Source organism: Rhopilema esculentum, chromosome 14, assembly GCF_057945365.1.
Source record: "Rhopilema esculentum isolate cy_ngs chromosome 14, ASM5794536v1, whole genome shotgun sequence".
Classification (NCBI taxonomy): Eukaryota; Metazoa; Cnidaria; class Scyphozoa; order Rhizostomeae; family Rhizostomatidae; genus Rhopilema; species Rhopilema esculentum.
The window spans coordinates 4,926,055-4,953,419 of NC_142828.1; the positions used below are offsets into that span (position 1 = coordinate 4,926,055).

Here is a 27,365-nt window from a genome sequence, read left to right on the forward strand (position 1 = left end):
TAGCGGGGCGTGAGTGACTGTGTTGTGTGCTTGTCTGCTTGCTGGAAATCACAGTTTTTTGCGAAAGATAGCACAATCAACTTAGCCCGACAGCTGGTCCTGGGCTAGCTCTGCAGGCGGCTAGAAACTTACAGATATAATGGCATTTATCTTAATTGCAAATAAACAAACTGCAGCAAAATTTACTAATTTGTGATCAATCAGTTTCTTGTTTGACATGTCCTGTTATAATAACGTGCAAACAAACAACGCAAAAGATAAAGCCATGCCTTGGAATTCCACCGTGCTAATGTTGTTGTACCTGACGCTTACACTCCTACGCCGAGCGATTTTAATTTTCCCACCTGATATACACACTTTTGCATATTCTTTCGTAAATCACTACACCAAAAAGCCTATCTGAATAATGCAACAACAACAACTATAGCGATATCTATCTCAAACACTAACTTAGTTACATGTTTTGTTTTAAGTTTTAAGTTTGAAGATAATTTTCTCGAATCTAACTGTAGCAAGTCTTAGTTGCCTCGTACCATTAGACCCGTTGAAAATATTGACTAAAACAAATTATGCCCACTTAGTATTCATTGTATAGTTATCTGGACCCCGTGTTGGCCCCATGAAGGAGCAAAAAGGTATTGAACAGAATGTGGCCCTACTAGAAAGATAGAGCAGACAGTCCCCAGGAAAGCATTTAACATTGCGTATCCTTCTTTCATGGCCCTTCATAAAAGGACTGGTCCAGCAATTGTTTCAGATGCAATATTCTAAGGTAATTGATAGAAGTCTGGAAATCTAGCTTAAATTTTGTCAAGCAATCGCTCCAAAAGCTAACGATTTATACTAATTTTCATTTTTATTTTGCTTTTTCTGATTAAAAAAGTGTTGAACACTGAATCAAAGTTTTTTTGTACAGTTGAAAAAATATTTTGTAATAGCTACACCTCTTTTAACAGGTAAATAGTAGTAGCAGTCTTCTTTAAAATCACAGATAAAACTAAAGTAGGTGATCGAAGAAATTCCTGTTGATTATGAACACTGCATAAACTCAAATAGACAAGTAGGAAGCTATATTCTATACCATTTGAAGCTCACTTTAGTCGTAAAAATTCCAGGTAGGCAAGAGTGTAATGTTTTCATTGAATGTTTCTGGGTTCGAAATTTAAAGTAAAAATTGATAAACCATCGAATACATTACTACTAGCTTTTTAAGAATCTCGTAGTTCACATAATCCGGTTCTTCTATATTTTTAAGCAAAGGCAAATGGTGCATTAAATTTTTAAATGAGGGAAATAGTGCTTTTTACTTATCAGCAGGCAAAGGGGCCAAGTGAATGACAACCGTGAACTTATTATGGGGGGCTGCAAGAAACTTAGACTTTGTAAAGATTGTGAAAAATGGAAATTTTGAGCAAAATTTTTCCAAATGCGAATAAAGAATTTTTGGAGTTTAAGTTTTCCGAGCTATCTCGATCTCCCAAAAGGTAGCTTTTTGCATTTCAGTGCATGCTCATCTTGACAAGATCTTCAATTATAACACTTGAATTCAATCACTTAGAGCTCCCTTCTTATTTCTCAGCCTTTCTTGGTGAAAATGTTAAAATTTATGTGGCAGAAGACAGAATCTATAGGAATTGGGAATGTGGACTACTCTTATAGGAATTTGGAATACGACAAATCGTTTTGAGTAATTAAAATTAACAGATATCCCTTTCCCATGTATCTATATCAAAACATCTTTTTCACCGTCTTAATTCTTCACAAGATGTGCATTCCAAGTATTAATATATGAACTATAGTTTAAGAATAGTCTTACTTTGGGAAAGGGGCTACAGCTGCTTTGTAATTATTGTTGAATGGAATAATATGTGACATATCATATGTAGTCATTGGGGATATGATTTTGGTCAAATGACTCGAAGTGAAAATCTGGGCTTTTTCAGAGTGCCGCCATTAAACAATGTAGGTATTCCAAATTTGCTTTTCATTCCCCGTTTCACTATAACCTTGAAAAAGACGTTCTCCTTCATTTCAACACGAAAACACAATTCTACGCACAGTTCTCTCTTCGAATAAATCAAGCAATTTTTCAAATTGGACTTGAAAAGTACAGATTCGATTTTCATCCTGCTTTTTTGCACTGACATCTTAATGGCAAAATCTGGAAGTGACTGATTTTTCATTGGATAGGTTCTGCTACTTTAATATTTCTAAGCCACCGTTGTGACGAAATCAGTGTCACCGAGTTTGAATCTACATTCTGAAAAATGAAAACGCATCATCACAATGAGGTATTTTGTTAAGACGGTGGGCAGAAAAAATGATGGATTGACAGCATAGCAGAAAGGAAAAGCTTGATAGCACTCAGGCGGTTGCAGTATTTGAGGAAACTGAAGAAGAGGCTAGTAGTTGGTAAACCCGGTCGAGGCTAATGCCTAAAGAAAGACTGTTGCTACATTTCATCATGATTAAAAACAATTCTGGAATGCTGTTTTTTTATCATCTGCAAGAAAGCGGTGCCACTGCTAGTTTTTCCGTAATGGAGTTTGCGGCCACACCCTTGAAAGATTTTGTCATTTCCAGAATAACCATTCTTGCGAACACCTTGCTGATCACGTACAGTAGAATCATACAATTGAAAATTATGGTGATAACATCAATCGAAGGAAATCCTCACATTTTTTTTAGATTTCCAACTACAATGCCTGCCAAAAGTCTTGGAACACTGACGTCAGTTTACAAAGTCGAAATCAATCACCCCCTCTCCCCTACGGAACAATGTTGGTTTACTATGAAACAGGTTAGGATTTTAGGAAGCACTTTCTTTTGCGTTTTTTACGATATTTCTCAAAATTGACAACATTTTTCTAGGGGGCAGGGGAGGGGGGAGGAATTTACATCTTTTGTAAAAGGAATGAAAGATAAAATGAAACATGATTGTGGGACAATTTTCCATGTGATTAAGCATGGATTGTTATCATACTGTTTTCTTTCTCTGACTTATAAACCATACCTCTTCCTTACAGTCAGTTTTACAGAAAACAGATCTTGTCCTCTACAGTGAAAACTCGGCATAATACCTATCCATAGACCTTCCTACTATGCATTTGATAATCCTGGTATTCTGAAACCAAAGAAGAGGTTTTCAAATGACTATAAATTATCACATGTGAATGATCCTCGAAAACCACTGTTGATAGGAGTTTTCTAGAAGGCATTGAGAGCAACATACAGAACAGAAGTGCAAATTGTTAACAAGAATATTGAATGACAGCTATTTTGTTCATCGGCTTTTTACGACGCGCGTCATTTCTGTCCAACGTGACGTTACACTCGTCCTCAGATTTCGGAGATGATTTCAATTCTTATAAATTTTTCTATATGATTCAACCAACTTTATCTTAGATGACGTCTAACAATAGTGTTCTACTAAATATCATAGTAAATCAAATCCAAACAGTGACTCGTTATTTTTGGTTGACAACCCTCCTTTTTGTAAAACGTCAAGCATGATGAAGAGAAGACGTCAAGCGGCTACGAGGAGATTATTGGGCGTATAAAATGCACCAAACAGGATTTCTAAAATAACATCTTACGTCAAGGAATAAGAGTAGCTTTAAAAAAGGCTCGACCCTTTTAACAGGATATTAGATTCTGCAAATGGATCGTAAACACTCTGTTTTAAAATATAGTCAAGTATGAAGGCCTTCTGTGAAAATTGTGACTCATTCGTATCCAAAGCAGTTTCTGAAATGCATCTTACCAGAAACATTAATTGACCCTAAGTAAGGAAGTATCCGACTAGGTGTACTACGTTCAAAACTGGACGAGAAAAACTTTTGTATATTCCGGAAAATTAAACCTGGAGTCCACTTTTATTGAATAATTCTGATTTGTTGTCAATAATCTTTGAAGAAGGTTAAAAATACGGAAATGAAAAAGACCGGACAGAATGAAACAAAAAAAATTAAGGAAAATCTCTGCTAGAGTATCAATTAAATACAAATCGAAAAATTCATTTACGAAGCTATTCCCGTGGCCAGAAACCGGAAAGACAAGATAAATGGAATGCTCGGAACTTCATCTCAAAACTGCATAATTAATTTGAAGATTTCAAGTGAATCAGTCCTCGATATTTTATAACCATCAAAGGAATGTTAATAAAAGCAGTGCTCTAGCTATTGTGCTGGTCTAGTTTGCTATTGAAAACGAGAGCTCTTAACCATGTCTAAAATAACGGCGTTCTCAACATTGCACATATATACGAACAAGGGTAACTGAAAGTGATCATGTTAATATTTGCACGTGGAAAGACTGGCACTTGTATTCGATGGATGGACATTGCTTGATCGCTAGGGCTGCTAAGGGGGAGACAACATAAATCTACAAAGATGCGTAGAGCAATCTCTCGATGTAGAGGAAAAATGAATAATTTTAAGAATGGATTTCAATTACATTTTTAACTAATAGCTAACTAGCCCAATGAGGGAAAACCTTGTATCGGGAGTAACTGTGACATAGGACACCGGTGGTTGGAAGATTATAGGGAAATGGTTGAATTTATGCAAAAACGTAGATAAACTTCCATTATAACTGCTTTCTTTCTTATATCTCACCATTCTTTAGATTAAAAGGTCTGTTTACAGGATTAATAGTTTATTTTGCAGACAGAATTGAAACTAGGAAATTTTAGTCTGTATCTTATTTGCTGGAACGGAATTTGAAATGATACAGTATATTGAACACTTTGCAAGTAGAAAATTGGGAATGTTTTGCCAAAACGTACAAAAATCAGTTTGAAACAATACACTATCACATTAACACAAAAACTATTTACGGTAAAAAGTGGCAATTAAATGTTGCCGAATTTTGAGAAGCAATTTACATTGGAATGTCCCAGAGCTTGATAGAGCAATCCTGTTGACCAGCGGTTACCAGAGTATTGTTATTGAGCCAGCCTACACATGTGATGTTGACAGCCAATCCATGAATAGCTGAAACAAGAATAATAGCATTTGAAAAGCGAGGCAAAGCTCCAGATAGGAGGCCCATTCATAATGGCGGCAACTGGGTCTGCGCTATTCCTAAAGGTGGCTTATATATTACATTGACAAATCCCCGAGGCAAGGAACGTGAATCTACATTCAAATATAAAAGCCTACAGGAAACCCTATGAAAACAACTCCACTTGCATGAACAGTTCACCATAAAAGGACTGCCTAGCTTAAAAGAACAGACAGATCTTGTGCACTCTTGGAGCTGCAAAGGCTCAGCCAGACCTATTGTTTTTTGTAAAGTAAACAGTTAAAAAACCCTGATGGTAGTTGATGTTTATATTGAAAGAGCAAAGAATTTACAGCTACAGTGGGCACCAGCATGAATATTATTCTTACTAAGGATAAATATAAATGCTAAAAATAAATTTGATTATTTATGGCTTCCACAAACTATTTTTATAACTGTTTTAAAGTTTATCTGCACACAGTGGTTTGCTTATGATGCTGGCCTTAAAAGGTCTTCTCAGACGATTGCTCACACCAAAACCTTTTGGTAGAACTAACGAATCCTTATAGGGTATTCCAATCAATCTCATGTCATACACGGCAAGGAGTTTTTTCAATGTATAAACCTATCACAGGTCGCCTATAGTCAGGGAACGGTCAACTGCCAATATGACATCTAGCAAAACACGTTACCGATTCGGATTTGCTTTGCCTACGATATTTTTGTATCTACTTTCCTGGCAGTTTGCATTTAATCACTGTGCTGACATTTCACGATGCTTTTTTCTCTGCTAAATTAATGAACTGTGACATCCAAAGCAAAAATTGCTAGATTTCGTTCAAACGGTAATGATATGACACATAAGAATTTCATTATGAATTTTTGTGTTTCTTTCACTTTCAACCAATTCTTTTCAACCAGCCCTTCCAAGGAGAGTTGGGATGGTCTTGAAGGTGAACTGTCATAGTTGGCATACAACACATTCGCATCTGCAAATCTGAGAAGTGTTTGTAAACAAGATAACTATGTACCTTTATGCCTGAGGTAAGGAATATATAGTAAAAACCCGTGTATAAGAACCTGGTTTTCTCAGTTAGCCTAAACAGGTTCTTATATGAATGGTACTCAAATGAATTCAAACAAACTCAGAGCAAAATATCTTAAATGTTATTTAAAAGTAAAGGTCTAGATTTATGAAACTTGGAATAAATGAAATTTGAAAGTTTGTTCTTTGCAAATGCTGAATATCAAGAGGAATGATGAAAACAATAGACACAGTATTGCACTTTCAAAGAAAAATTAATCTGCCAAGTTAATTTTAGACATGAGCAGATAATGGTACTTTATTCAACAGTTTCCACCTAAAAAATCTTTACAGCAGCACCACTGGTAAGAACCTAACTTGATATTTTAGTCTAAAAAGGCTCTTAAGTGGAAGAGGCCTAAATTTGAAATTTCACCCTAACAGGTTCTTAAAATCCAGGTTCTTATACGCAGGTTTTTACTGTACTTAAGGCAGAAAAACCCTCAGAAACAAAAATTATTGCAATACCTTTCATTTTGTGGATGATGTATCCTTTCTCTATATCCCATACGTTGACATAGGAATCAACACTGCAGGTAGCTAGCAAGCGCCCATTGGGACTGAATGCAGCATTGTTCACTCTAGCGGCATGGTAACCCCAGCAGTTCACTTCCTGTGGAGAAATTACATATGTTGAAAATTCTCCATGCTATATACCCTTATACACAATCCTTGACGTTCGAGCACCAACGTCATTGGCAAATATGTTGGCTTTTTGTGAAACGTTGGAGGCAAGAATGTTCGCTTTTCGTAGGATTTGTATAACATTTGTCTACGTTTTGCTTGAGTCTTCATAGAATTGGCACTTCTGGTGTCTCAGATAGCGTTTTGTTTCACAGCTAGTGTATTAATCAACCGACCGCGCGGAAAAACTGATTGGTTTATCTATTGGTTTTGCGATCAGTTCAAAGAATTCTTAGGTCTTGAAGATGCCTTAAAACGATTTTTCTTTCTCTAACAAATGAAAGAAAATTTTGTTTCATATCAAATGTATTTAAACGGTTTCCAGCGATTATCAACGCATTTTTGCGAGGTATTAGGTTATGATGTTACTTGTGGTAAAATCTAGCCATGATTTATATCAAATGTTTCCTATGGGGATGCTTAAAAATTTGTGAAAATTAGGCGAGGTCGTAAAAAGATCACTAAGGATCAACAGAAATGGAATATCTGAAAAGAATTTTAAGAATACGTAAGCAAGGCGATGAAACTCGACGTCCAAAGTCTGTTGTAACAAAAAACTTTTTTATATTATATTTGGCGACGAATCAAGGTTAAGACCGAAATGAGTGAATAAGAAAAGAGGCACACCCGATTGGCTGTTTTTTGACCAAATATTCTCCTTCACCTTTTAGAAGTTTAGGAGTTTACGCTCGAAATTTATTAGCGCATAATGGACTGTGCTATGATGAGATCCCCGAAGAAGTTTCGGAAAATACTTTGAACAATGATATAAAAAGAAAAGGATAAATTATTTGGGATACCAAGTGGCGCTACTCGCCTTTGTAGTCAGAAATATAAAACCAAAACTACATGCAGTATATTCGAAAGAGACCAATAAAAGTAGACATCAAAAACTGTTTATCTATGCAACCTCTTTATTACTACTTCAAAAACATGTTTATTATTAGCAAAAGCTCAAGAAGGTTCATAAGTACAAAGACCGAAAGAGCATTTTCACTTACCCTAAAACCACCTTGTGAATGAGGCTTGAACAGCCGTACACTTTTCAAAGCATCAGTCGAAGCTAAATAGGTACCATCCTTCGAGAATCGTAAACTGGTAATCTGCCCGTTCCCACCGTTATCTTTTTTGTTTTTCAATACATCGTGTTCAAGATCGTAAGAGATAAGCGGGTTCGGCTATAAATAAAGACAGAGATTGAGAGACAAAAATGGTAGATGTATCAGGAATTGGCAAAAATTGTTTCTTCGTGAATAAAGTATGGGAAAAGCTGCAAATAACTAGAGAATAACCTACAAACATTTCTTAAAATTCCAGTGACTTAGCGACATTTCTTATTTCTTGTGAAATAATCTTATCTGAAATTGGGTGTCTAAAATTCTGCCTTCTGTTCTGTATGATCCTCTATTCAATTTACTTTTCGCGATCTACATATCACACCATACTGTTTACCGGTCTGTCCTATTTCCGGTCCGGTCTGTTACCGGTATGTTTCAAGTCTGTTATATAATGCTTGATGCGGTAAAGGCAGAGCTGCATACGGTTTGGTGTGTAGAGTAGGAATGGTCTTGAGTTGCAACACTTGTGTTCACGCTCAATGCAATCATCAAATATATAATTCTACAACACCTTGTAACTTTCTATTGATTTTCAATTGATTTTATTAATCTATAGCAGGCTTCTGTGAAATTGAAACGATGAAAAACAAGATTTCTCAAAATAACATTTCAAAAGTGTTCCTAAAGTAGTAAAAATTTTTATATTTTATATATATGTAAATCGAATACTCACTCCTGAAGAGCCAACAGCAACTACTGTATTGCTTGGGGAGAGCGCTATGGCACTAGGCTCATAGTCAACCGATTCTTTATGCACGATTCTGTGGTTGCGAATGATAACAATCTGAAAAAAGAAAAAACTGGCTTTACGAGTTTGTATGTTTCTGTAACAACTTGGATATGTTGCTTGGTAGTTCTCAGATAGACGAGGAGTTCTTTCAGGGAAATATTCATATCAACAGAGCCAGATAGTTTAATTTCAAGAGTGTGTACTTTGTTGTAGATTTGTTTGAAATACTATAAGTAAAGATTATCAAGTAACGTTAAATTGTGACAATCGAAACTTATTGTGATTATACGAGTCTTTTTTCTTGCTATACAGTCAGTATATTCCTGTCTAAAGAATTTCTCAAGCATGTGCGCAAGGCGGAAAACTGCATGGAGCCATAAGAAATATTTCACAGCATCCAATTCGTCGTTAACTTATCGCGAAAAATGTACTTGAAACTATGAGAGTTAAATTCGCAAAGGCAAATACTAATGTGTCCGAGAAAATACAGACTTTTTTGGCCATGAATTCCGTAAAATTATTTTTGGTGAAACCAAAAAAGGTTTTTTCAAGGATCCAACTGTGAATGATATCCTGACCATGTTTATACAATTGTTGCTATGAGAGATGGCTGCTTCTGCCTCAACAGTTCTAGTAAAAGTCTACATATATCCCCTGTAATCCTACTCCAAGCCCCCATAAGGACAATTGCAGCGGAGAGTTAGATAAACCTTTAGCATGTTTCAAAAAATTTGGTCTTTAGTTTTTAGTTTTTGTACCATCAAAAGTCTGTTTACTGCCGATTGTGATTTTCATTGACGTTTAATTCCTGAGCAATATGACAAAAACCATTGATATATAGATGCAAAATTAGAATTAATAATTCTTTGAGTTTCCTTCAATTCCAAATGCTGCCTATCAACGAATAGCATGGCGCTTTCCTTCTTTCAAACCTGCAAGCAACCATGGGCACTATAAATTAAAATGTTTTGTTTCTTAGACAGACGATAACGAACAATTTTGTTCAAAGTACCTCCTTGATGCAAGCGACAACCACTAATCCATCCTTTCCAACAGATAAAGCCTTTGGCTGTGAGTCCATTCCGATGGATTCATCCCTTAAATGAGAAAAAATCGTAAGTCTATTGCAATTTGTTGACATGAATGCGTTAATGTCATTCAAAGAGGGTGCAGTCACTTCAATTTCTTACATTGAGTAAGTATTGATTGACCCTGAGATCCTCTTGTTTATAAGTATGCTTTTGAAAATTCTTGGAATATGGTGGAAAATATGCATTAGATTTGATACCCATTACGTCCCAACTCATAATGATAACAAATATTCGAGAGCTGGCTCAAAAGTATAACTGGGCTCTTTTATTCGGTTTCGCTCAAAAGCATTAATCGTTTTGCTGCACGGCAACTTGAAATTTCCCAGAAAATTATCAACGTCACAAATGGAAGATAGGTCATACCATTAAAACTTTACTGTCTCTTATTAGACAGCAAAATCACAAATAAACAACAAACTCTAGCAGCACGAACTGCTTTTGAATTCCTTCCTATTTCAACCTAAATTCGTGAAACAATTTACCCAGGTAATAAATTTGATAGTTTCAAAATAAGCTTTACTTCCCTTTTTTGTAAAGGAATTACAGAAAGCCACTGGACCAACAACGATCCAATTTTCAATTAACATAAAGTCGTGCTATTTAAATTACATAGTTCGAGTGGCACGTGCGTGAGCAGAGCAAGACAATGAGCATTTCTTTAAGGGACTTGTACACACTTAACTCGTACTCACGTTTGAAGGCATTGTTAGCTACTCGCATAAGAGGGATCCTAATAAAAAGTGTTTTAAAACTGAAGTACCCCCGTCCAAAAAAACATTTCATTGTTTAACTGAACAAGATTTCCTATATGATACCTCAATAACTTCATGGTTTATCTCGAGTTTAAGGTTTATCTACCCGTTACAATTATATTTAACTCCTGGATTCTCTTTGGCTGTGAGTACGTCCTATCGGAAATACTGCTAGACGCCAGCGATCAACCACACTTTATTACTATGCATTAAAATAAAGCGAAGCATTCATGAAGTTAAGATCTCTGTTGACTGAACCACTTCGCTACCAATCCTTGGAAATGCACTTGGAGACATTTTATTTGTGAATAATCTTGCTCGAATAACCATCGCTGTTCTGTTACGGAAATCTGAGTTATTCTAAGGAACTGGATTTTTTACAGATTTCTTTCACACGTGTACTACAAAACTTCTTTTCTTTCGCAACGTTAAGACACGCGGTATTAAGTTTTTCCTGAAGCACTGTTTCCTTGTTGAGCTGAACACCCAAACACGACTGGTAACGTGCTAATAACGACAATGGCCGCCCTCCAACCCCAACACAAGTAAGGACACGCAAGTTTTTAAAGGAGAGAAGTCGACATTAACCACGAAGAATTGGGAGCTTAAACTTGACATCATTTGCAGAGGGTTGTAGCATGGGGGAACAGCAAATTCTTTCGCGTATTGTACCTCTTTACTTGTTCGGGAGATGAATCATGCCCGTCTTCCAGACATGCACTAGCCCCCGTTTCAGGGTCATTGCACATGCGCAATATCACCTGAGCCCTGCAAGGAAGTTCAAGAATTGTGTTGACACAGGCAGAACCGTTGTGTGAATACCGTTATTAATGCGCATGTGCAATGACCCTGCAACACTGATTGGTTAAAGACGGTATTGTTTCGAAACAAAGGACTAAAGGGTTTCGTTTTTCGAACAATTACTGTTGTTGTCTTAACCTCAAATTTCCTTCTTCCCGCTCATTTTTCTTCCTCTTTCCAACTTTCGTCCTCCCATTACGACTCTTCAGTCCACAAGAAAACTTTACCAAGTTCAATAGAAGCCAATAACTTTTTAGATCACAACTTAAATTCATATAAAATTAGCTTCCTTTGATTTCTACATAGTTTTAGAAAATTTCATGAAAATGATTATAGTGCAACAAGTATATAATAAATTGGTAGCAAAAATCTCCAAATATATGATAACATAACCACCCAGCCGGTTTCATTTATGGGTAGTCCACATACCCTTGAGCTGAAGTAAAGCGCTGATAACCTATTCAATTTTCTCTTAATCAGATAACACCGAAGTATGCAAATACCCACGAGATCAAAAATAAAGGATTAAGAAGTGGCACTTACAGAAATTCTTTGCCAGGAACATTGACAAATCTGACAGTGTCGTCCATTCCACAGGATATCAGGTAATTTCCACTAATGCCCATTGAGTTGACTTGATTTGTGTGTGGTTTGCCGCTAATCTTTGTGCCAGCCCCAGTCCTCGCGTCCCAGTGAACTTACAGACAGTCAAGTAATCATAAAGCAAGACGGGATTAACGCAGACAATATTTACAGAACGTTTTACTGGATATTTTCGAGTTCGTATTTGATCAAAATTCCTGAGATTTGCAGTTGCCAGGTGTCAGTTAATCATAAATATCCAGTTTACGCAAGTAATTTCCAACATGAATGTCGATTATATTGATATTTATTGATAAGACCAAGATCCAAGACATTCAAAAATTGAAACAAACCTCAAACACCCTTATCAGAAGTGCGCATAAATGCTGCTACAATATGCCTCGAAATTTCAACATTCCACGAAAAAGCGGCAGCCTTTTTCTCAATACTGAAAGAAATTTTACCGCCAGGCACTCGTCTTCGTATAAAACGGTTAATAATAAAAGCAGAAACTTATATCCAAATAGGAATCCAAAATGACTTCAGAAAAAGTAGTATGGTTTGATAAGTTCGTGTTTTAATCAATCGGAGACCACTAACCTATCACAAGGCTGACGAGTAAAACACAAATACGCTCTGCCAAAACAAAACTTGACAATTCTCCTCATTGTCGCAGAATATAGTAGACAGATGCCAAAGCGACTAATGAAACGAGAGCCTTGATCGGCCAATAAATTTGAAACATACGTCACTGCATGTTTTGGCGCACTCTTAATTCTCGAGAAAGTTTGGTCCCCTGGCCGCAAATATAATGAAATTTGAACAAAGAAGTACAAAGAAATTGCTTTATAGTTGCATGCTTTCAATCATAGATAAAAATATAACCGAAATATAAAACTGAATAGGCTTACTGAAAGTGTCCATAAATATACTATATTATACTATACTGGAAAAACGAATCATTTTTAAACTTGGAACTTTATATCCTTCTGGACTTAATAAACAGTTTACGTATCTTCAATACCCCCCCCCCCCCTCCTTTTTCTTTGTTTTTTCTTTTCTTCATATTAGTGTGCATATATATACATATACATAAATTCTGTATTTTTGTATATGTATTTATATATATATTATTATTAGCTCTTTCTATATATTTATTTTCCATGCTCTTATATCCGTCTTCTTATTCCATTTTTCGAATTCCATATTCCTTTAACGTTTTTAGTTCTATCATCGCTTTTAAATTTTACTTGATAACGGGCTATGCTCGACACGTCGTTATTTATATAAAAAAAATTTCCTGGTACAATTTACTTACATTGATCATTTTTAGTAAAAGTGCTATGCATTTACTTGAAGTATATTCTAAAAAAGTTTCATCCGACAAGAAGTTAATGGAGTTGAGGCATGTGGATGAGTTGTCGCCTTTCTTAAACAGTAGCTGCATAAATGAATTATTAGTAAGAATATATAGGTGCATTAGTATTTGTACCAAAGAGCCCAGAGAACTATGAGTATAGTTCTAATTAAATTATCTAATGAAAGGATACATATGAAACCCTCGTAGCTTGCAGAGAAAATCGATTCACCGTCCTCTGAAACTGCAATTGACATGATAGCCTTGTTGTGCCCCTGCGGAGTAACATGAGCAGAAAATAAGCACGATTACGTTATAATAGGTAAAACTGCCAAGATATTGCAATGATAACAGTTATGCATTGAATCCCGCCCTATATCCATCTTCAAATAAATGATTTGAATGGTAAAACTGCTAATAAATATATAATAAAATATAAAGAAATAAAATGAAAAATAATCTAATGAGATATAAAGAAAACATAATATCAAACAGTTGAAACAGAAAAATGTCATGGACTTAGGTAGCAAAACATCCTTAGCATTAGAAACATTTTAATGAAGATACGATCGAGTGACAAGACAAGAACAAGAATTGATCTCACGACCAGCGACGTTGTACGTCATAAGCTAGCTGGCTACATTTTCAAAATCATGTATATTTTTTCAAATCGTGACCTGAGTTTTAAATTAACATTTTTTATCTTTAACTTAATTTTATGCACCAAGCAAAGTAACCTAAATGCTAAAAATTACATTATTTGTAATACTTGTGAATTTTAACAAGTGTCGTAGAAAGGATCGAATTATAAAGGGCACCATTGCTAGAGAACGATAGGAACAAAACATTATTGGAAACACAGGATTTTTCATTTTTTTTGGGGGGGGGCTCGAGCCACCCCACCCCACCCCAGATCACCCACAGCCTCATGTGATTGATGGACATTCATCTGTTTGGTAGCTTTGCTTGTGATCCCCAAAGGCGGTGGGTTGCAAAAAACAGTGGGTTGCCAATATCTAAAACAGGGGGCTAAAGTGAGCAGCTAGCGAATACATACCTGTACGACTTTGGATGGAGCTGATGGGTTGTCCTTGTTCAAGTAATTGATATTTCCATTCAGTGAGACAGTTATTATATGGTCACCAGCCCAGACGCAACCAAGTTGCTGATGATCTAACTTGTCTGGGAAATTGAACTCCCTGTTGAATATAAAATTTGTTTTTAAAACTAAGAAAGTAATCTCTGGAAATTTATAGCGATTTTACATAACTATAAACATTATACTAACGAGAGAATTTCGGCCTAAAATTTAGGGCCATAATATTTTTGCTTGTTTAAAAGATTAAGCCTTGATTATCAAAGCAGATGGCAGAAGACTCAAGAAAAAATAATGAGAGGGCGAATAAGATGGAACATCCAAAAATTTCGAAACATACTTACACATCAAGTAGTCTCTTTTGAACGTTCCAGATTTTGGCAGTTTTGTCAGCAGAGACTGTAAGCAATTGTTTGCTGTCAGGGCTGAATGCCATCTAGAAACAATGAAACAAAACTTTTAAATTGTAAGAATAAGGTTTAACAGAAAGGGAGACATATGAGCGTGTTTCACTTACAATATGCCTTAGCATAGAGATCTTGCTATACCTTCATAAACTGACGAGTAATGTCTGTCTGATAAGTGTCATAGAGACTAAAGTGTGACAATCGGCCTTGTGAAGCAATACTGTTTAAAGCCGGGCCCTGCATTTTTCAACTAATGCACCTTTTCTATAGATCTCTATCTAATCTACAGCTTATTTTGACATGTACCTATACAAGAATCTTATTTACAACTTGCAATATTTACTAACTAAAGAAACATAAGCGGGTAATACCAAAACACTGCAATCGAATTTAAACCAGTGACTATGCATGGACATAAAAAGCTTTGTACTGTCGTCAATTTTGCGCTAAAGCACCTGCAGCTATATAAGTATCACACTTGCAACTTACAATACTTATTTACGAAAGAAACATACATTGTTGATACCAAATTCTGCAATGAAATATCTCAACCAGTGTCTTTGCATGAGCAAAACAGGTTTTGATGTGAAATTCGTCGATTCAGTTCTAAAGACAGTAAGCAGAAAATTATGCACTTACACTATAAACGCCACCTTTATGGACTCTTCCTTCTGAATCATTCATTTGCCCAACGAATTGACCCGTCTTTCCGTCATACACAAAGCACTAAGGAACAAAAGGTAATGCTGATGAGGTTTTTTTTCTCTCTTGGCGGGAAACACTTTACAAAACAGCTCCCCCCTCACTGTTAAAACGACCAGTCTATCATGTTGAAATCCTCAAACTATTCTTTTTGCAAACATCAGTATTTATTAAGCAAAAAATCACCCCTAATATTGATTTAGAGCCATACTTGAAACAAACAAATATCTATCTATATCCAATCTACAGCCCACACGCAACTAGGAATGCAAATTTTTAAACTGCTGTAAAATAACAAGAATTATCTCCAAAGAACAAATTATCAGAGCTAGTTTTTTTATGAAATACCAGATATGAAAGCAATAAAGCATGCTGCCCTTTGTAAGATCCTAGAGACCTTGCATGAATGTTATCTCGAAGCAATCCAATATCAAAAGAGTTTCTTGTCGTTGTTGCCATTCCATATGATTGCAGCCCCTTTGGAACCAGCCACGTTATATTAAATATCATACACCATCCAAAGCAACAACTCTTGAAAGGAGCAACCGCTTCGTGCAATCTATTAAGCCTTCTACCCCTAGTTTAAAATCTAATGCGATTTTTTACGTGTAATAACATTTCGAACAATCATTTGAACCTTAAGAGGCTTTTCAAAACATATAATTGGATAAGTCTTTCTTTAACATGAACAAAGTTCTACATATTATAATCTCGTTATAGCGTATTTCGCACATAACGTTCCATTGTCTTTGCTTCTAGAATCTTTTTAGAATAAATCCACATGTAAAACCTCCAGGCACTTCAAGCATAGCTTTGAAACTATGCAACGTACAGGCCGGTTTCGAAAATACATCATGACCGGGCTACGATGTTGACTAAATTTTAGTTGTATTGAACCTACTTTGCCATCTGTTCCGGCTGAAGTAAAAATTGAGAAATCCGGTGCATAGCGCACACAGCTGTGATACTATGCACCGTACAGGCCGGTTTCGAAAATACATCATGACCAGGCTACGATGCTAACTAAATGTTAGTTGTATTGAACCACTTTGCCATCTACTCCGGCTGAAGCAAAAACAGAGCCATCCGGTGCATAGCGCACACAGCTGTGATACTATGCACCGTACAGGCCTGTTTCGAAAATACATCATGACCGGGCTACAACGTTGACTAAATTTTAGTTGTATTGAACCTACTTTGCCATCTGCTCCAGCTGAAGCAAAAACAGAGCCATCGGGTGCATAGCGCACACAGTTGACAAAATTGGAATGCTCCTAGAAAATAACGAGCAATAACTCTTTAGTGGAAAGTGGTAGCATCGGCAAAGAATCGTACATATTATTTTACAATAGCGACATTTGTAAAAAATATTTAGTTGGAATGGGCAGAGGTACGTAGGAAACGGAGATTGACCAGGGACACGTGTCAACTAACATCTGAAAAAGGCCATATTCTAGGAAGAAACCTCTATGAAAATGTGCCCCTTTTCTGCGACATGGTGCCCCGTCCAACCTGTGACCCTCCGACTTTGAAACACTTCCAATTACTCTGAATAGGCGATTCTAAGTGGTAATAAATTGCAAGCAATATCACAGTACATGCTTCCTGGTTTTAATCGTAGCGAACAACGTACAAAATGATTCTTTATTCGATAATTAACTTTGTTTAAAGACACAAGAAGAACTGCTGCATCAAAATCACAAAAATGGTTACCTTTTTGGAATCCTTGTACTTGAATGGTGGCCCTTCAAAGTAGCAGACAGAATAGTCTTCACTTGCTGTTACGCAACGATATGGCCTAGTTTGCTTTACATCAATATTGTTGACAGATTTTGACATTCCTGTTAAGGTTCCTACTGATGTACCGGTGTCCCACATAAAGGCATGTGCAAATCTAGGATGACCAAATAGAAAAACATAGAACATATCTCTTATTCACTAAAGATTCAACATATCCTATCCAAACAGATGAGTTGGTATATATATATCAATAATGCGTATGGATCGCACGAATTCTAAAAGGGTCTAGGTTTCTGATATTCCAAAACCAGATAGTTATTGGCAAGTCACATAAAGACATGGTGATAAAGAAACCGTTAAAGAAACCTCTTTGATTGATTACAAGATTAGAGATATTTAACATATGGTTCGGATGCTAAAGCGAAAAAGCAGAAAATAACTACCAAGAGATGACATGAACAACGACATGCAATTTTCAACAAAATGCTAGGCAAATAATTTCACATTATTACAAAAATGGCTCCATAATTCCATATTGCTGGAAAGATACTTTGACGATTGATCTAAGAGCGTCACCAATTTTTTTCAAAACTTGTGTTTCGGTGAATAATGTTCCTCAAATTCTTAAAAAGTTATCCCTGACACTATTTCTAACTTTTCCCTTCTATAATAAAAAATATTATTGCAAAGAAAGCTCTATTTTTTGAGATTCAACGGAGACTTGTGCAGCAATGGTAGGGTCACCAAAATCAGCTTGTTGGTGTAGCGATAATGGGGCCAACAAATTCGGCTTGTGAAAACTATTTGTGTACTCACATTGAAAAAGAACATGATAATAAAAAAGACACACGGAAGCAGATACTGAGCTTCCAAGAATAGACATACTTTTCTCTTCCCTCGCCACCAACGACTATTCTTTTACTGTCTTCAGTCCAAGCAATATCTCTGATTGCTCCTCCAAGAACGGTGTATTCATACTTCAAGATATGCTCCGAGCCAAGAGCATCCCAAATTCTAATCTTTCCACCAAAATCTGATAAAGTAAATCGCAAATAGTTTCACTTGCTCTATTTTTCTTTCTTATGATCTACTTTTTTATCATTCTTAAAAGTATGTACCATTTTGGGAATGATGTCGCTGGAAGTTTGTAAATGATGTAAACAAAAAATCAAGCTGAATAGGAAAAAATGAAGAAGGATGAAGTACATCATACTTACAGAGCTGAGGGACAAAGTGGGACAACTTTCCTAGAGCCCATCTTTGCCACAGCACCCAAACAAATATTAAAAGAATTGTCGGACATCATTTTGAACAAAGTTTGACATTTTCATGCAGGATGAAGAAACTCAGTCATACGCTAGTCTGGGGTTAATGTGTTTTATAATATGAAAAATTATCCACTTTGTCTCTTTTGACAGACTAACTAGAGAGGCCCTCAAAATGAAAAGCGACTGGCCAAAAAAAAAATGTCATTACCTCCAGAAGCAATATAATTTCCAGTTGGTGCATAGGCTGCCACAGATGCCTCTTTAGAGTGTTCTGCATAGGTGTCACATTCAGATGGGTTCTAAAAAAGTTCAATAAATAAATATATGAATAAAATTTAAGGTTTACGTCTTCATTTACGTCTTCATTCATAAGAGTAATTGACTGTAATTGACTATGCATGGCAAACGAGCAGGGGCTGCTGTGGTATGTTTTCTGAACTTTGCAACATGCCTCCGAAGTCATTTTCTGTTTATAATATATATATAGTTATTTTCTGTAATAGTTATTTGCTGTAAAGCTATGTTTCCACTTTACAAATCTAGGTGAAAAACCTGATTGCTACATTACAGCCATAAGATTGATTTCCACTTTTGAGAGTTTGTCAAATAGTAACCTGACCTATAATTAGGGCACAAGGCAAATAAAAGAAAATTTATCATTCCCTGTTTCTTAGGACAGTCTTTTAAGATAAAGAAAGGCACTTAGGCTAGTAGAATAAAGAGATGGAAATTCTAAGCAGATGATTGAGGAAGGAGAAAATCGTTTTCAAGGGAAATTTTTCTGACCAATGATAGCTGACTTGGCCCCAGTAGATTTGAGCAGATCTTACTTTAGGTTGCCTCTGTTTGTACTTGCATTTTTTTTGTTTCTACCTAGCATCTAAAGTAGTTTAAGGACACTGAGAAGCTCTGTTATCGAGTAGTGTCCTGGTCCATCTTCTTGATGTGACCACACCTTGTGATTCCTTACCCTGGAATTACACATCGCTGGTGCCTCGTCTGACTCCAAGTGAAAGTTTAGTCATGGTGAGGAATTGAACCAGAGACTTTTGGATCTTTAGTTTGCAACTAATCACTGAGCCATCCTTGCACAATCATGAAATAATAGAGTGTTCCTTATAAAGGGCTGTACATGGGTTTCCACCAAAAATGGAAGTAGAGTTTTTAACAGCAATAAGCTTATAAACAAAACATTTTATTGGTACCTGGAAATTTGATGACAAAACCTGGTGGCAAAAAAGGGTTAAAATCGAATCAACTTCCATAACACTAATTGCATAATTGCCATTGCCAGGGGAATCTGCATCAAGTTGCATATACCCCATTCAGCAGTGGCATGACAAGTATCACTGAAGTGGAAACCCCTGATAAGGAATTTTTACAATCAAAAAGAGAAAAGTACATACATCTAGATTTCTGATGAAAACTGTTGTTCCATTGGTATAGAGCAACCTCTTGCCCTTGGCATCAGCTTTGATGACAACAGGCTTCCCTCTTGTTGTTTTTGGAGCACTCGCAAATATTGCCTCTGCAAAAAAGACCAACAATTAATAACAAATGGCAGAAAAATAGATATCAAGTAGGACATCATAAGTAAAAAAGGAAGACCCTGTAAGAAACATAAAAGTATTGGGGCACATTCCCATCTTCTCTCACATGTTGAAAACAGATGTAATCAAGATTTCAATTTAACATAATATCCTCTGCTGGCTTAGAAATATGTCAAAAGGAGAGGCCATTTCTCTACATCTTGTCTAACCAGTCTGCAGTGACACAAATTTTTCCAAGACCCATAGAAGCACAATTATATGTATAGTATCACTAAATCATATTTATTTATTTTTTACTTTTTTAAGTACACATAATTTGAGGTTTTAACTCAAATAGTCAAGAGTTCATTAATTCTTTAAAAAGTCCTAGATATAGCTTTGTTTTGCTTTACTATGGAAGAGAAATGTCCCTGAAACAAGCAGCATGTTACCAAGGGAGGTCATTACCCAGAACATTAGATTTTCTATTGATCTTTTCCTCCCTCCAGGTTCTACCAAATTCCTTTACAACTTTCCAAAACTTCAAAAACTCTGAATAATCCTTTTTTGTAATGCTTTATGAAAAGAGCAAGAGCTTTTGTTCTTTTATATGTTTACAAATGGTATGAAAGAAAAAAGACAGCATATATGTTGGTAATCTTATTGCAAAGATGTCAGTTGATTCTCTGCATGCTAATAAATACCTTTACTCCTCGAATTAGCCCGAATTATATTTTTGGGTGGGGGGCTATTCCAGGTAAGTTAGGAAATTTATCAGCATTCCTGACCTTTATTGTGTTAACAAATTATTATTAATGTTTACAAATTATTTAAGATGATCACTGCTTAGTAATTTACGCTGCATAGTAGCTAACGTACCAGAAATATTTGAATAAGCCCGGGGGCTTATTTGCAAAAATGAATTTTTGGGTGGGGGCTCATTCAAGGGGGGGCTAATTCGAGGGGGGGCTTTTTTAAAATTTTAGTATTTTCCTTAAAGTTCGAGATAAAAGCGACACAATTTTCTCAATGAAATAAATTGAGAAATTACAAAAAGGCTTTTTTGCATAGGAAGATTAACAGTCAACAATGATTTCTGATATCATTGAAAGAGCTACAAAGTGCTGTGTGGAGATCTAACAAATATTATAATTCTTCTATTATCACAAAGTCGTTTTTTTGCATTTTTGGTCTCCAGTCAAAGAAAGTAATACTGTATAGCTATTGTCCTGTAGGGGCTTTCTTGAAATAAGATATTCTTCTGCAATTATGCTGCCCTGGAATAAGCCCCACCCACCCACAGCTTATTTTAGGGGGGGGTTTGCTTGAGCAGGGGGGGGGGGGGTTATTTTAGAATTTACGGTAATCCTTTCAGATTGTTTGATTGAGGCGTAGAAGCTTAATGTTGTTGTTGTTAGCTTTACTTGTTATGTTCTATTTTGTGGAAGTGGCCTAGATCTATTTTGTTTGTTTTGTCCACCACATTCCTAACATATTGAGGTGACAGAATTAAACCTATTGTCGACCATCCAGGGTGAGACCACAGTCCTAATGTTTCTTGTTTGAGCTCAGCAGCCCTTGTGAGACACATTGGTCAATGTGCAGAGCATGGCAATGGCGCACACATTAAGCAAACATGGTAGTTCTGATGTGAAACCTAAAAACTAGATATGTTTTTAAATCAGCCATACTCTGCAAACTGGCACATTGGAGGGCAGGGTGAAGGTGTTCTCAGCCAAAGTAGCAGAATTACCTAATGAGATAGTCAGGAAGCAGCTTGTATTTCAAAAATATAGGTGTAATATACCAACTCCATTTAACAAATTTTATTTGTTTAACATTATGATTTTATCTAATAATTGGCAAGTATAATATTTAACATGAGAAATGGTATACTAGTAACTGATCAATATTTGAAGTAAAAATTAAATACGGAAAATGGGCGTGGTCTACTTTTACCTCTTCAGAAAATTGTTGTGATAAAAAATGAAATGAAACTCTTAAAATGGTGGAACCTCTAAATTTTTCAGGCTTTTCCTTGATAACAGTTGAAATCTTCACAATTTTTGACAAAAATGGATCATAAAGATCAAGTTTATAAGCTGGCTGTTCCTTTCGCAAAATTGGTACCAATGAATGCCTGACATATACAGCGATTTAAGAGTTTGTGTAGTGCGGTTAATATCTAGGTGATGTGTTTACAGTGTAACTATAAAGCAGGAAGGAAAACGTTGCTTGATGTTTGCACATTATTCCAAACAAAGAGCTGAAATGATTTATGATCAAGGGATAAGACAATAAAACCGGAGCAAGGCTTCGCTATGGATGGCCTAAAAACAAACTTCTTATAACAATAAATAAGATTTTCAGAGTGAAATGAGGATATCATACTTAACAAATCATGTTGTACAGCTATCTCAAAGCATTAAAAACATACCAAATATCTCTCGAAGGACGGTTGTTAAGCATAAAAACATCTGAAAAGAACCTATCGTAAGCTGATCAGGAGAAGAGAACTGATCCTTGCAAAATCTGGTAGGGAAAGCCCCGACAAACTCCGAAAATTTGCCAAAGATATGATTGCATATCGCCTACTTACTTAATTTGAAGCCCTCAGACATCTTTTTGGTGTGAGTATTGTTAATATGTTCTGTATTCCAATGCAAAGAGAGCAGCCTTCAGTACTTTCCTGGAACTTCCCACTGCAGGGCCTAAATAAGAAAGTTGGTAGTATCCAGGCCCCCGTTCGATACAAGGAAGGAGACGCCTCACATGAATGGCCTTATATGGAAGAAAGTTTAGTTTCGTTTGATCATGAAGTAAATGCGAAAATAAACGCTTTTATCATAAAAAACCTACATGAAGAAGGCATGAAAAATAAAGAGCCATTAGAATTCAAGTCAAAACCCCTAAAGAACTTTTCCTTTTTGAATGTTTTCATCATTGCAAAAAATCAAGAATTAGCAAGCCAATTCTATTCATTTGGGGTTAAAAATAACACAAGGTACTATCATTGCCAACAATTTTTGGAACACTCAGCGATAAGCGTTGTGTTTTCATTTTTTTTAATTCGCCGTGTCCCTTCTCCCTAAACAATGTTCATTTTTCTTTTTGATTGCATTCCAACTTTTTCATATACCAAACGTCAGTTTCTCTTCTCATTTCTAGCCACATTAATAACGAAGCTAATACAGAGTTCTAATGCAATACGTGCAGTTTTAATAGCACCAAATGTGCAGTAAAATCAACTTTAGTACTACAGATTGATCAAAAGATGTCCAAAAGTAAGGAATTTTAAGAACTAGGCTAGGTTCCTTGTAAAATAATAAGCGTGTACAAAAGTACTACCGAAAACCAGAAGGTTTAAAACGCTTTAGAATAAAGAATCGTAAACGGTACATTCTTTAAATGCAAAGCCTACCTGCAAAAATTCCCTTCACTTGTATTTCAGTCAGCGTTATAGATTTTCTTTCTCAAGAAAAAGAATTTTCAGTCCCAGAGCACAAGAAACGTTGCAAGCTTCCAGATATGCACCGACTTCCTAAGCTCAAACCATGCACTAACATGTCTGAATCCAGCTCTTCTCCCCTGATAAATTTCGCACCTCCACTCTTATAAGCCATTATTTTTTATCTTGTTTGTCGCTGAATTTAAATTTGAGATACTCAATTTTATCTGTGTTTTAAACGATTAACAGGCAAAAGGTCTTAATATACAGGATGGTTTGTAGTGCACAGATACGAAAAGCCATTAGATGCTTTTTTAGGACGAATCATTTGTTTATAAGGTTTATGGTGAGTTAAGTAGGACTGCAATAATCAGGAACCGCGCAGCCATTGACTTAACAGGGGCTAAAGCCCCTCCCTCCCCACTTTTTGCAATAATAGGCTACAAATTTTTTGGAAGGTTTACTCTAACGCAAATTTGCATAATTTACTCCTTAGTAGCAGTTCTTCTTGCCTGGAACCTTTTTTGCTAATTTTCTAGGTGTTTTATCTTTTTTAATGATATGATGTATTTTTCTACCTTGATTAGCTTGGTGCTAATTTTATCTATTTTTAAATTTATTGATATCTTCTCTGAACCAGACTGTTTATAAAAATCCAGTATAAATAAGCAGGTGTTTTCTAAAAGGGACATTTTCCGGCGTTCTATAGGGCGTGGTCATACAAATTTTCAGACACACCCATTTCAGCCCCTGCACTTTAAGGCTGGTGCGTGGCCCCTGGCAATAATGACGAAGAGATTGGTTTTAATTCGCTCTGACATCTCTACCCATTTCAAAATCTTTACTTACAGATTGCATTCACTCAGGGTTAAGATTTCTCCTAAACAATATAGTTTTGGAAAGTGTTCACCAAAATGGGAAAATGTAACTCCGTCTTTGGTCTATTCACTATTTTTCAATCTTTGAGGCTTGTTTATTACTCTTGAGCCTGCATGCAACGTGTTGTTGATTTAAAAAGGATCTTATCTTACTCCTTGAAATCTAATCTAGCTCTGTGAAAACAAGGAAAGTTTGCTTGTTTGTCCTCTTTACCAGCATTTTTAAAACTGATTTCACAAGCCAGCTGTTTTTTATCTATGCTGATGTTTGTCATCCCAGACCACCCCCACGGAAGGTCACCATAAGAACCTTCCAAAATATCTCACAACCAAAGACTAGTCCCCACCGCTTAAAGTTTAGATCTACCCCTCGTTATCGTAATAACTTTGATGGGCTCTTCAGCTTCATTCTTAGCTGTGCCGTCGGAACGAAATTCATACTGGGGGGGGGGGGGGAGGGTGGCTGCCCATTGTATTGTATTTGCCCACTGTTATTAAGGAAATATAGTACAGTTTGTCGATTATTGGAGGACCCTGGCTTCTGACGGCCTTGCTTGGATTTCTTTTTAACTTTCTTCGATAAGAGACCCAAAACAGGTTCTGCCCGTATCGTGGCACTCGTTCAGATTTTCTCCTGTTATCTGTTTTTCTTCCCAAATTCTAATAGCCAAGGATCCATAGCAAAATTGATTTTAAAGCATTGTTACAAAACTAGAATGGGTTGGAAACCCAACTGCAAAAACAATTGCTTCAATTTTTGAGAATATGAACTTATATTTGAAGACATTGTGTCCTGTATTGATAATCAAGACAAGGTTTAATGTGATACTTGAACTTGCGTTCAGAAAACGTCTTGTGGACATACACAAATATGTGAAGTTACATTTAACATATCTTTCTCTATCTAAGAAAATACATTATTCGTTTTTTAGCTAGCTGCTTTCACTGGTGGTACGGCAAATTACCGATTTCAATAGAAATATACGAGTCCTTAAAATATCGAAATTCGCTGACTTAGAGGTTCCATTAGGACTGGGTGGAGATTGAAAGTAACTTTCCGTTAAACATTTCCAAAAAAGTAAGATTTTTTGCTAAAGAAGCATTTTACTGAGCAAACGAGCGTGAATTTTCCAGACTTATACTTCAGTAAAAGCAATTTTACAATATTTTCCCACGTTCAAAGTTGATTTATCAAAATGCTTATTCAGCAATCCATCTCAGCAATCTCAGCCTCCCTTGGCACATTTTGGAAGAGTCATATTGGCACTGTTGAAATAACTGTTCATTGTTGACATTTTTCACTCGTAGGTGAAAAGAAAGATGGACGTTAGTCTGTTCATTGTCAAAACACAGTCTCCTGTAGCATTACGAGGTATTTATTCAAGAAACACCCTAATGTCTTTGTGGGCCTAAAATCATGTGCAAATAAAGAATCGTGAAGTCATTTCCAATCATCGGCGGAATGATAAAGAGAAGAGGTAAGAATTTGGGGCTCGGCAAATTTTCTTCCATTAGCACTTTTATAATTGGAAAAAAGTAAAATGCTCTTCTAGGCAACCATTATTGCTCTGACTGAAGTTATTCCGAGGAAATAGGCTATTTAACGTTTCTGATTACTTAAACTGAAGATGAAATGAAGCACAGATTGGAATCAGACTCTAAAGAACTGTCATCAGTAAGCACTATGTTGCTTTGAGTAAAGTCCAGAAAAGTCCTCAACCTTCCTCTGGTTAAATTTTCCCCGTGAAAATCTTCCATCAATTTTTCAAGCAATCACCTTGGATAGGGCGTGGCTAGGGAGTAGCTACGGCATAAGGAGTGACAGACGCAATAAATCGAGACAAAGTTATGTGTATGGGTCGATGGAAATTATCGCATGCGATTAAATTTTGCTAGAATACCAATCGCATTACAGCTCAAAAATAATATTTCTTTTTAAATCTAGAATAATAAAGTCAATGGAAACATGATAAAATATAAATCGAAGAGTTTCACAACCATGGAACACGAACATTATTCTCTTTTCAGTTGTGTATTCTGGCGGTAAAAGGGCGTAGCCTAGAAATTTTGCTTCTGTTCGCGCTGCCATTCACCATTCGACTCTGGCACAGATTCAACGTGTGTTTTAAAAGCGCAACAAAGAAACAAATGCAAAATAAGTTGTCTTAATCATTTTTATACAACTATTTTACCAAAACCTTCTATCTTCTACCTTCTTTCTTTACCAAAACCAAAACCTTCAAATTTCTATTGTTTCTCAAACTTTCCTCCGGTCAGTGACCGTGCGACCGTAATGTTTTCTGGACTCTGTCTTTGAGCTTGTTCATTTTCCCCAAATTGTGAAGGTCCTCTAAAATTATTCACTGTAAGGTACTCTGAAATTTAATTTCATCTTATCAGTACAAATCTCATCTAAAAAAACGGAGTATTTTTCATCTAGGGGTACAGTGAATTTTTAAGCTTGTCGGCATATATAGGATAGCACACTCACTTTGCTGGTAAATTTGGCCTGACAACTGCTCTTGGGCCTAATAGCTAGCGATTGCCTTAACATCAATTTATTGGTTCTGAAAAAAGTGTGTTTTACACCCAGACCTGTCTTCTGGACAATATTGTAGCCTGCTAATGACGTGGGAAGCAACCGCGCCTCTAATTTCTGAAACCTATATTGCTGACCAGCATTTCTGTCAAATCGTTCAGCTTCTAGCTTCAGTTTTAGTGGTTTTATTTGTTCCTGACCCCCCTCGTCCACCCTGATTGTTGGCAACAGCTATAAAATCAAACTGAGAATTTTTTTTCAGTAGCAGATTGGACGTCAAAGATCACCAATTAGGAAAAAAAGGTATGCTTGGAAACTTTTTTATCAAAAATATTCTTTATTCCATGTAAAAAACAGGAGCAATAGAACTTATACGCTTTATCAATCTGATATTGGGATTCATCTTAAAAAAATTGCTCTAAAAACGTCTTATACCAGGATATGATTTTCTGTTTGTGCAATAAATTCTAGATGTATGTTTGCCCGCTGAGGACAAACAATTCCCCTTGTTCTCGATATTGCGGTCATTTGTCGCTTGCATCTCGTTTTTCTACT

At 36.1% G+C, this 27,365-nt stretch overlaps 1 protein-coding gene across 1 annotated transcript; it reads right to left on the minus strand.

The window, feature by feature from the left end:
* Nucleotides 1-3,977: 3,977 nt before the first annotated feature.
* On the minus strand, nucleotides 3,978-22,703 carry LOC135696220 (WD repeat-containing protein 1-A). Its single transcript, XM_065215530.2, has 16 exons — nucleotides 22,545-22,703; nucleotides 19,823-19,944; nucleotides 18,625-18,715; nucleotides 18,034-18,181; nucleotides 17,122-17,302; nucleotides 16,605-16,682; nucleotides 15,346-15,432; nucleotides 14,644-14,735; nucleotides 14,261-14,402; nucleotides 13,397-13,478; nucleotides 11,808-11,961; nucleotides 9,633-9,717; nucleotides 8,564-8,674; nucleotides 7,774-7,950; nucleotides 6,557-6,701; nucleotides 3,978-4,994 (listed from the first exon to the last, which is right to left on the minus strand). The coding sequence occupies exons 1-16, from the start codon at nucleotides 22,564-22,566 to the stop codon at nucleotides 4,882-4,884; spliced, it is 1,830 nt and encodes a 609-aa protein (XP_065071602.2). The 5' UTR covers nucleotides 22,567-22,703; the 3' UTR covers nucleotides 3,978-4,881.
* Nucleotides 22,704-27,365: the final 4,662 nt, after the last annotated feature.

Bases quoted from the DNA above. Each gene is read 5' to 3' on its own strand.
- LOC135696220 (XM_065215530.2), bottom strand. From the start codon at position 22,566: ATGTCTGAGGGCTTCAAATTAA. The intron at 17,303-18,033 runs GTATGTCTATTC...TGGTCATCCTAG, and splicing joins GGTGGCGAGGGAAGAGAAAA to ATTTGCACATGCCTTTATGT. The intron at 7,951-8,563 runs GTGAGTATTCGA...CTTTATTTATAG, and splicing joins TTGCTGTTGGCTCTTCAGGA to CCGAACCCGCTTATCTCTTA.